This window comes from Cephus cinctus, unplaced genomic scaffold, assembly GCF_000341935.2.
Source record: "Cephus cinctus unplaced genomic scaffold, Ccin1 Ccin1_scaffold1922, whole genome shotgun sequence".
NCBI classification, from domain to species: Eukaryota; Metazoa; Arthropoda; class Insecta; order Hymenoptera; family Cephidae; genus Cephus; species Cephus cinctus.
The window spans coordinates 136,662-147,967 of record NW_014334059.1 but is presented as its reverse complement, the minus strand read 5'-3'; the positions used below and the strand labels follow the sequence as shown (position 1 = coordinate 147,967).

At 39.5% G+C, this 11,306-nt stretch overlaps 1 protein-coding gene across 1 annotated transcript in view; it reads left to right on the top strand.

The window, feature by feature from the left end:
* Window positions 1-402: 402 nt before the first annotated feature.
* LOC107273985 overlaps window positions 403-11,306 on the top strand; it is a gene marked incomplete at its 5' end in the record, with an annotated part of 100,014 nt that continues 89,110 nt past the window's right edge. The window contains one exon of the mRNA XM_015752697.2: window positions 403-548. Coding sequence (XP_015608183.1) covers window positions 403-548 — 146 coding nt within the window. The remainder of the gene's footprint in view (window positions 549-11,306) is intronic.

Below are 11,306 nucleotides of genomic sequence, written 5' to 3'. Positions count from 1 at the left end.
GATTTTATAAAAAAATACAAGATAAAAATATCGTGCATTGGGATCGATGAAGAACGAACGTGCAATGCAAGATGGACACCTTACCGTGAAAAAAGTATATCTCTCCTAAGCACGCGAAGGATCTTGGATGCTTTTAAAATTCCGTGCAAGAAGAAACGTCGTGCTCAGACTTTAAAAGTTTGGAAAAGATCGAAGAACCAGGCCGCAATGGGTGGGAAGCAGTTTCCCGACGAATCCTTCAAGTGACTCGTGAACCGAGAAGAATTGAAGAGAGGTAAAAATAAAAAATTTTTTTCTAACAGAGCAAAGAGAAGAAAAAATATTTTCAAAAGAATTTTTCCAAGCCTCCGTCAATGGACCAAATGATAAATCCCAAAGCCATTGAAGAGCCGGTAGAACTAACTCGAAAATCGGAAGTTGAAACGAGCTTTTAACCGCCTAACCGGAAACGTTATAAAAGAGCAGAGAAACTGCTCTCAGACTAGGGAAAACACAGCTTTCAACTGCAGTTCGAACCAGCGTGGGAATATTGAACTTTTAAAAGTCGAGTAAGTAAACTTTCATCTCGTACTGAACTCGGACGTTGGTCCATCGGCCCCATCGGTCTCGTCAGCCCGTTAATACCAACCCAGAAAAGTTAAAAATACAAATGAAGGTTGAACAGTGAAAAATTGGGGAAATAAAAAAATTATTTTTCACTTCCGTCGGAAGGCATACATAAGAAATTTCATTTATCTCGTCGTCACGTCGGTACTGCAATGTCTCTCGGCTATCACGCAAATTTCTACAAGCAGGGAGTAAAATGAATATTCAAATTACCAATAGTACTGGAAATTAAAAAAAAAGATGATCACACAAACGATTCCTTTCAAAGAATATCGATTTCACCCTTAATTCATACCCTTATCTCTCTCTCTCACAGCCCATAGAAAGTGGCTTATTACTTATCACGATTTACAGGAACCTTAATGAATCATCCTGAATAACGTCTAGCCTGAAATCCAGCTACGCTCCCCGAACGCCGATGCTAATAATTAATCGCGCTCGGTTCCACCTATAGATACATTTACAAAGAAGCTTCGTCAACGTCCTGAAAAGCGGTTAAGGTTTATCACTGTGTCACATCCGTAATCCAGAGTTTTAATGCTTCCATCAAAGCAAATCATCCCGACGCCATACTATTGATGGCGACGAAGACCCCAAAATTTAATTTCACAAAAATTACTTAAAAAAAAATCACCAAAATACCACCTCAACCATTTTTCTCCCTCCAGATCATAAAATCCAATTTGATCTTCAACTCTATATTTAATCTCCTTAGAAAATCAAAAATGAATTTGAGCAAATGTCATGTTAAACTTATACCTCACGATAGACTTGGCTAACCGAATAGTATCTTCATTTACGATCCCGTATAATCAAGATGTTAAACGAAGCTTAACCCTTTAGTTATATAGACATCAGCATTGAATGTGATCAGCCAAGTGTTCCTCGCTGCGAATGTACCGAAAACCGTTGAGCGCGTTACGTTATATCTACCGTGCGAAATATCTGAAGGAAAGTTCGCCAATGTGTCGTAGCTTGTTAAACATGGTTGTCGATAGAATGCTGATAGTATATTACAGAAGCTGTAGCGTGGGTAGGCATATAATATTGTGTGGAGTCAAAGTATAGCAAAGATTCGAATGTTCTAGAAGCTTCTGCCAGTCTGCCTCTCTTAGATGTGCGCGGAAAGTTTTGGGAAGCAAAGTATCTGGTTGTCACCCAATACTAAGTGAAATTCTACTACACACGGTGACTTTATGAGTTGATATCAGTAGTAGTGGTTATCCAGTAAGTATCTAGATACTTAAGTGACGATACCAGTGTACCAGCAACTCGAACTAGGAAAACTTTCTCGAGTATCACTTTCGTCGAGTCGTCTTCCAGTGAAAAAAAAAAAAGTACGTGGAATGACCAAAGTCGCTTTTATGGAAATTCGCCAAAGTCAGATTCATGAAACACGGGAACTTTTTGAGGAAATCAATCGTCTGGATTCTGGCAAGTAATCGAGAAGATTCGAAAGTTCGTAGAACGGTTTGTGTAAATCTGTCAGAGAATTTAGTTTAATTTAGTTTTAGTGAGGGCTATTGGGTATATAATATACATATATATATGATTGTATTACATGAGATTGGATTTCATTGAGCTTTGGACGATCGTTACTTTTACTCAAAATAATATATTTTCCTTTGTATCCGTATTCAGTTTGTTTTTATATTGAAAGGTTCCGATTTCGTTTGTTAGAAACTCGGTTTCTCCTATTCTCGTTCCGATACTGTGAAAATCAATTTGAATTCACGGATTGCGATTTTTCGTTTGCTTTTATTTCAAGTGAGAGAGTAGCACGAACAAATTATAACGATTCTCTGGTAACGCAATGAATTTTAATCTATTGATTTTTTAATTAACACCCATGTGTGACTATCGTGTGCGGCTGTATTTACAAAATTGAAGGCTCTACGCGATCCTGTATACTATTCGATGAATGACCATTCGTAACGTGTTATATTTTAGGTAACGACCAGCGCATTTTCATTGTTGCACACAGGCTGTTGTACAGTTAGATAAAGTAAATAAACGAGAAGTAGGTCCATAGACGTTACAAATAAATAAAGCTAATTGTATATGATAGCTGAATATGGGAGAATCAGAGTTTTTTATTCGGCTTCATCAAAATTCCAATCATCATGAATATTAAACTGGAGTCTCATCGAATTCCTCTGTCTTCTTCGATTTCGTCAATATTTTTCTTTTGACAAGGTAAAAACCCATTGGGACCATATAAATTTTCCCTGGTTCCGAATAAACCCTGACTATGGTTCGTTAACATTTACGTTTACAAATCGTCTATAATTCACCAGTATTTTAATCGACCAGTATTTAATCAAATCGACGATTAATCGATGACGCTTACAATATAACAAATTCAACAGAAGCTTTGGTGAAGGATGAAATTAGAAAATTAAAATATATATTAATCATGTGTAATTTGTCGTACTACATAAACATTCTACAGTGACTATTGAACTCGTCAGTTGTGTCAGGATCGATCGATAAGGTTATGTATAAACTATTAATAGAATACGATTTGCAGATTTCGACACATCACGATATCGTATAACGTAGGAGAAAAGGTGAGGATCGATTGATATTACGTAAAAAAGGATTTTTCCGGTACGCCCAATATTTTCCCCTCGAAGGCGTTAATTGGTGAAAAATATTTTCAATATCAGCCCTAATATTGATATCAAGTAAAAAAAAAGGCAATCGAGTATCGTTCCAGGCTGGAAGTAAAAAGTACCAGAGAGGAAAATAAAATGTCAGTTCATTTCGAAAGAAAGCCTATACCAGGTGAAAGTCATTAGCGTAAAGAATGAAGTACGAAGGAAAGAAAACTAAATTGCTTTCTGTCCAAGTTCGAACGCACAAAAACCTTCAGGCTGTTTATTCCGGTCGAACGGAATTATCAACTTTAAATATTCTCCTGCCAAGTTCGATTAATCTTCTTATCCAGACTGATCGGATTATGCAATTAAAGTAAGTGGTAAAGGGGAAAACTGACGCGTGAACTCTCGGCCAAAAATGTCATGTTCTCCGGTTGCCATAAGTTACCGGGCAACTGCCCGCTATGGATGACCCGATGTTGCTTGTGTTATAAACAAAATAGAGGACAGTGTCATCCCCAGTTTAGCATGGTCGTAATAAAATAAAACGTAACATCCCTATTTCGTCGGGGAGGTTATGTAAAAAGTCCGGTCGGACGAATCCCTCGGGATTTATGTTGTAGGGGTTTCGGCTATAGCAGGGACTTGACCCTACTCTATTTCATACTACCTTTTTTTGGGTTTCTTTTGAAATACCGTATGGTGTTGATCGTGGATAAAGTATATAACGTGATGTAAAAAAAAAAAGTAATTCCTATAAAAGTGCATATAATGTTGCTGTATTCAAATATTATTTTTCCTAAAATATGAATATCAAAAATATATCGGTTGTATTTTTAGATATGAGAGGTGACGTCAATATCGTATAATTTTCACATACTCGCTTTGCCATGTGGCAGTTTCTCCTTCATTTATCTGCTTTCCTTTTGACACCCTTGAGGCCCATTCACGTGCGAGCTTCAACAATTCCAGTACGAATTATACAGCATAATCCTCTCAAACTGCAAATGGGTAACAACAATTATGTCAAGCCTCAGCTTTACTGAACAGTGACTCTGCTGCCATGATGATGCTCCCAAGTTGTTAGCCCTGTGGATAATTAATTTGTTCCCAGCGTTGATGAATGTAGAAAAAATGTAAATTAGTCGGTGTCTTATTAAAATTTTGATGAAAAAGAAATCAATCTGACTATCAATTTGACTAATTCGTTTATACTGCATAATATTGAACTTGAGCGTGGAATACACGTTTCATTTCTCATTTTACAAACTATCGTTTGGTAGCATTGAGTAGCAGCATCTTCTACAGCCCAGTTTACCATATCGAACTTTGATACAGCACGTCATATGTATTACAGTATACTCTATAACCGTCTTGAAAGCAGCCAACTTATTCCTTGAAGAAAAACGGTGGGAAAGGTGATACTTCAGAAGCAGTAGAGATACTTCGTACCAGGATAGTGCAGCAGTGCTGCAGTATATCTAGTAAAGATGCACATTCGAATCAGCTTTGTGGCTGCTAACGTAAAGTAGCAGCGTTCTTTCAAGACTGCGGAAAATGGAAAACGCTATGAATGACGAGGAAGAGGTTAGACTTTATTTGAATTCACGAGTGCTTAGCTATTAATCTGTTATCGGAGTGCCAGAGAATGATTCAAAGGAATGTAACATAAAGTAGAGATAAACAGTCGAGCAATTTATCGAAGAGATAATTATTCGAAAAATGAAAGAATCAAGAAAAAATATTTTTTTAAGTTATCACATGAAGTAACTAATACCTACGACAAGCTGCGTATCTGCAAAACACGATAAATGGCAAAATGGCCAAAAGAGATAGTCACTATTTTCACGCTGCAACAATTTTAACGAAATTACAATCCGAGAATAAAAGATTTTGATGGCTGTAGGAAAAGTTGGGCTAAATTGGATGAATTTTTTGTACGTGCTACGTACCGCCGTGAGACGACAAGAGTGAATTTTGAGATTCACGTGTAATTTCAAGAGGGTGTAGTTGGAGACTGCTACTTTAAAAATGCATTCTGACTCTTCGCAATCCCCTGAACCGTCATACGTACCAGCAACTATTCTTAGGTCGAGTAAAAACCCAAAAAAAAGTCCAAAAACTGTAAAAGCCGAGTTGAGTTATTAAACTTTTCTCGACAATTTATACAGTTTTTTTTTAACTCAGCCTCGATAATCGATACACCATTATTGACTTATATCGATCGATTCACTTTCACGAAACTGCCATTAGACAAGGCGACAAAATCCTTTAAAATAATTGCACTTTACATTTAACCTTTAGCCCCCTTATAAATATCCAGTAGATACCTCACCCACCGACACAGCACTGCTACGCCACAAAATGCTCAACCTCTTTCGCTCGCTGAAAGAGACGAAGTAAAACAAACGATACTCGCTTTACCACCCTTACCCTTTTTCACTTCGCCGAGTAAACGACAAGGCACTCCCCTGACCTATGCCCTGCGGGGTTCGCGTTCCAGAAAACCCTTGCGAACTTCACGCCACCGACGGCACAATGCGAAAGCTTGCACCTTCGACGAATTACGACGCCTCGTAACCACGTAATGCGGTCGCCTTCGACGTTAGAGGAACTGGAATAGCTCGTAAATATTTCTTTTATTTTTCTGCTTCGTCTTTCGTACGCTCCAATCGTCCGTCCTTTGACCCACCACGTGAACCCTAAAATTTTGAAACGCCTTCATCGATTATTACAATCACTCTCGAATTATCGGATATTAGAATTAAATACTTTACACCTTATGAACGTAAAGTTCGTGACTCACTTGAAACAAAGTATAAGTGAAACAGTTGTTCTATTGCATATCCAAGATCATGCACATGTGCGGTTACCGAAATCCAAAGTCCCTCAAGGAACAGCAATTATTCATCTTGATACCAGATACTACACTCGACAACGTAAATAAGAGAAGGATAAGCCTGACGTGGACAAAGAACGAAGATTAAAATGTTTTAAGGGAAATTGAATTCTCTTAACAAGACCGACTCTTCAAATCTTCAGTAGTAGCCAGTCGAGTCTAGTCAGACTACGAAGACTACCCGTAGAGACTAAGTAGACTCGGAGCCTGATAATTCTCGAAACCTTTTAATGCAGATTAAAGTCTCAAGTAAGGAAACAAGAGGTAAAGGTCAATCGTAATAATCGCCAATGAAATTTAATCCGACCGCTAATTATAGACAGGAATTTAATAAATTTGACTCATTACAATTTCCCAGTTGCCTAATGCTACTATACAGTGTATAATGTAGTTAATGCATCTTGTACAAGAAAAAATAAGTGGGCCAACGACAGGGTCAGGGTATCGGTTTGTAAAGTCTGTATAATTCAAGGATGCTGTACGGTCGCCTGGTATCCGAGAATCTAGATTAGAGCCTGCAGCAGTCCCTTATACCTCTGGAGGGTGCAAACTCTTCCGTACAAAGCAGCGACTCTGCTCAAGGATTTAGGCTGTGGTAGCAGTGTAAAATGGCGAGTAAAGTTTCGCGTCGGGTGATATGCATTCAAAGGCTGGCGAGAGTCCAGTTCAGATAAAACTTAATATTTTTGCTTAACGAGGCTTGTTTTATAGTCGTCTCGTCCCAGTTCTCCTAATTGGCTCGAGGATCCATCTCGCACCCTCAGGAGAGAACGTCATAATGAATCACGTGCTAATACCCACCCAGTTAGAGTAACTTGCAGAAAACAGTCCTTCACTTTGTTGGATATTGTTTTTCTGGATGAGCATCGTTGAAATAATTGTCTAGATGTACTTTCGCAAATTTATAAAATCCAATGGGGTTCAGTTCAGGTAACTCGGGGTTCGGTCTGTGAGGTCAAAAGGAGACTTTTGTAGAAGGAGAAAAATCACTCAGGTATTCATAGATGCAATTGACCTTTTTGTCAATAAGGAATTTACTTCATCTACGGGGGACACGAGTAGGTGCTGTCGGATTTTGATTGTGAATTTTCACGATATTCGAAAATCTTTAGTCATTCTGTACGGGATAAGGTAGAAATCGTGTTTACCTTCGATAAGGTTGCTAGTGACGTGGGTGGAGAGCCGGTGGGATTAGTTTTTCGCAGCTCGGGGGAATCTTGTGGAGGCAGGAGGATGGGATGGGATGTAAAATAAAAGTAAGGGACATAGACAAGAAAAGGTTCAGACAGGATGTATCTAATGCAATTTTTTTAAAGGTTATAGACTTAACGCAATAAGGAAATTTAAGGTACCCTTATAAAAAGGGGGGAAGGGTGGCGTTGAATTTCCATAACAATGAGAATCACTAAGAGCCAGACCTGTGCAAAAGTCCTAAATGGTATCTCGAGAAATATGTCGGCTGAATACGAACGGCAATTCCGTCGGGTCTCTGGATGATAATTTTATGATACCAGCATAGGAATTTCAATAAAGCACTTATTTTTACGTCACGTGGGTCAATGCCTTACGTGCACGTCGTTCGTAAGATTTGCAGAGATCCGAAACCTTCATCAATCGAAGGATATAATCCAAGTCCCAATTGGAAATCTTACCATTGATAATATCGGCTGAACGATCCCGGTACGTTTTCATCGACAGGAAGTCGATACGAAAGTAATGCTTTTCGGCTTATTAGGGCAATTAAGTAGCAGGAATTGGAAGTATCGATTGGAAAGGCTGCTCGGCAACATTATCACGGTTTAAAGGACAAATTGATGAAAACGAAATAGTATCTTCAAAATTGACTAAATCCATAATACACAAGTTATGGGCTGTGATCAAAGGTCGTAAGATTAGAGGAATGTTGGTTCGATGATTAAAATCTCGTGTAAAAGATTAATTTAAAAAAAAAAAAAAAAAAAAAAAAACTAATCGCGGCAGGATTTTTTGCAACAGACAGGAAATGAGGCAGGTTTTGCCTACGTCCACTTTCCATTTCGTACAGGATTTTAAATCACGCTGTGAATTTTGGCTACTATGCTCCGAGCATCCGCATAGGGAGCCTCTAGAGGTTTCTGCGAAAAACGAGATACCATTTTCGGCAAGCCAGACCCTTCCTGACGTCTCGACGTGTACACATCATCTATCGCCGCACTATTCGACGGAGTGGTAGACTTAACATAAGAGGTAACATATATCCATACTAAAGCAGAGGCAAATGTACGTAGTGAACGCGGAAGGGTAAAAAGGGAAAAATATAGGAAAACAGGAAGGGTGGAAATAAAGAAACGTGAGCAATATTTTTTAAATGCGGTTTGCATACAAAGGGTTCCGGGGAGCCTTTATGTGTGCGTCGCAGACAAAGCTTCTGGAAACATGCGATACCATTGCGCCAAGGGAAAAAAGAACTCGGTACTCTGGATTCGATGAGGATACGAATAACAGCAATACAAAATTTATACAAAAGTATTAGTAGAAATAGATTTTTTTTTAAATATCAGTATGTTTTTGTAAAACAAAAATAATCAAAATAGTTCAAATAATATTATTATGTAATTTCATGAAAACAGTTGAGTACGTCGTATATCTTTTCATTTCTCAATATACTGTATACCTATTTGTGAATATTTTTTAGAACCTATATTTTCTTCATGGTTATACCATTTTTTCTCTTTTCGTTTTTTTTTTAATTTTTTTTTTACGAAAAACTTCAACTCCTCAAAAGTCTGTCAAGAGGTCGCGAAATGCGCGCTGTCACTTTTGACGTAAAATTAAGCACGTGACTCTCGTCTGGCGAATCGTTTCCCGCTGTAAAATGGTACGTGGGCTCACAAGATGAGTCCTGCTAATTAGTAGGCACTACGTTAATTACTCGCTTAAGAGAATTAAGCGAGTTAACGTTACTCGATAGGACAGACACCGTTTGTACACGAGATACGTACCGTTTGATATGATTCTAAATTAGTCATTCGAATAACGTACAATGGTATACAAAGAATCCACATACCGTGTTGGAACATTTTTGATTTATAAGAAATAAATTTAAGGACTACGCGAGTCTTATTAATTTGCAAAGCACGCTGAACGTGGCACGCCGAAACCTCTGCGATTCTGTGTCATAAATTCATGGTTGTTATAGAACCCCATCGTTAAAGCATGGTAGTCGAGAGTTGAGAGGTAAATTACAAGTAAAAAAGAACAGACGTGCCCCACGTTAAAAATTGTCGTCATTTAAGTTCGAGATACTTCTCAATTTCATTTTCCACAATTTTGACCTTCCATGAAATTTATCCTTCTCCCGTGTCGTCTTTGTATTGTTTTAGCCCAGACTGGTCCAGGGACACGAATATTTTTGGATTTGTATATACGATGCCCAAGACTCCTATACGAATGGTGACATCCGTAGTAAAAATCCCTGCTATTTTTCTGGAGGAAGAATGTCCCTATATCCCTCTGAAGTCCTTGCAGTTGGTACGCCTTACTTGGAAATTGGCAAGTTTTCTGCCGGTGTTAAAAAAATAATTCTGGATCAGTTTTGAGCTCAACTGTATCTGTATTTAAATGAGATACACTTGGCTTACCCAGTGGTGGATGGTTGTGCTGTTGGCTACCCTGCTGTCCTATTTTTCAAAGCCCGTCGTCTGGGAAAATCCGGCGACGAGTCGAGCCGAATCGTGCGTACGAATTCGGCCGAGGATTTTCGGAGTCAAGCACCACCAACCAAACCCACCCTCGGTCCCCTATTACCCACTCAACAAAATCCCGGAATCCGCGACCTAGGCGAGCACGGACGCGGCACTGGCAGTACGGCAACCTGACAAATTGCGGACAGCGTCCCGCCGCTTGCCGGAAATTCGCGGTGAGCAGCACCGCGCAAATAAATTGGTTAACGTAGAAAAGTATAGAATTGGACTAGATCAAAGCGTAATTCAATAACTCCAGTTACATCTTGAGTCAAAAAGATGGTTGCCGTTGTAAGAGATAATGATAGATGATTCAGCGAGTGGTTGAAGAATGCAGAATGAAAAAAAAAACACATTTTTTTTTAAATGACTAGACACAGTCGCCACAGAGACAGCCTATGAGTAATTGTGACTGGAGATGAAAAGTTTTTGCGAGAGTCGACAAAAGACCAAAAAAAATTGGTGTAAGCGTGGGTGTAGGTTCGGCATTGTTATTTTTCTTCATCACCAAAAGCATATAGATCTCTATAGATAGCCCATCGCGACAAAGGGGATGTTCGTGGGAAATCGGTGTAAAACGAGTCGTTCAGGTAGGGCGCACGATTATCGGACATACCCAAGTACAAAGGTTTAGGTTCAGGTTACGTACTTTAGGACACGCGTACGTAGAAACCGTAAGCCATACTGACGTAGGTGATATCGAGCATCCAGAAAATTGAACCTAACGCAATGCGTCCGTGAACTCCAGGAGAAAGTTCAAACTTAAAAAAGAATAACTAAAAAGAAAAAAATATATATATAATTTGTAACGTAATTCTTTTCTTAACTCGACACCGATAGCAAAACATCCGAGAACGATCTTCGAGAACCAACCTACATTACCTTCGGCCGTCCACCTTTCGCTCATGCATCCGCGAGCCAGGCGGGCGCCAGCCAATTGTTTTTTCACCGGGAACTGACGAGCCGGTATGAACTGGGAGTTGGGGTGGAACAGGCCCAACTCCACCAAAACGAGAGCTCTGAGGGAACCTATCAGATAATGCGATAACTTAACGGATCCTGTAGATTTTTGGGGACGCGTAAAATCGAGAAACGCAACTGGAGGCACGAACAGGAGCGGACGTTACGGAAATGCACGGCCGCTCAGGCGGCTAGGTTGAGCTAGAGAGGGTCGGAGTAAGAGTCAGGCAAATTCGAACGATTCGGACGTATCAAATCGAAATCCCTTCACCGATTGATAAATTGGGAGACTCACCGGAGCTGGTGCAGCTGATCCGTGAAGGCCGAGAACCGCATCCAGGAGACACTCGGGTGGGCACTGCACTAGGACACGACACTACACCTCCGGAACACTCACAGAAAATCCATAGAACTTCTTGGATTTCGCGAGAGCAACGCGAAAACTGTACGAACGAAAACTTGCTATACGGTATTGAAACGCGGTTAGAAAAACTATCAACAAATAGCACGGGAGCGCGA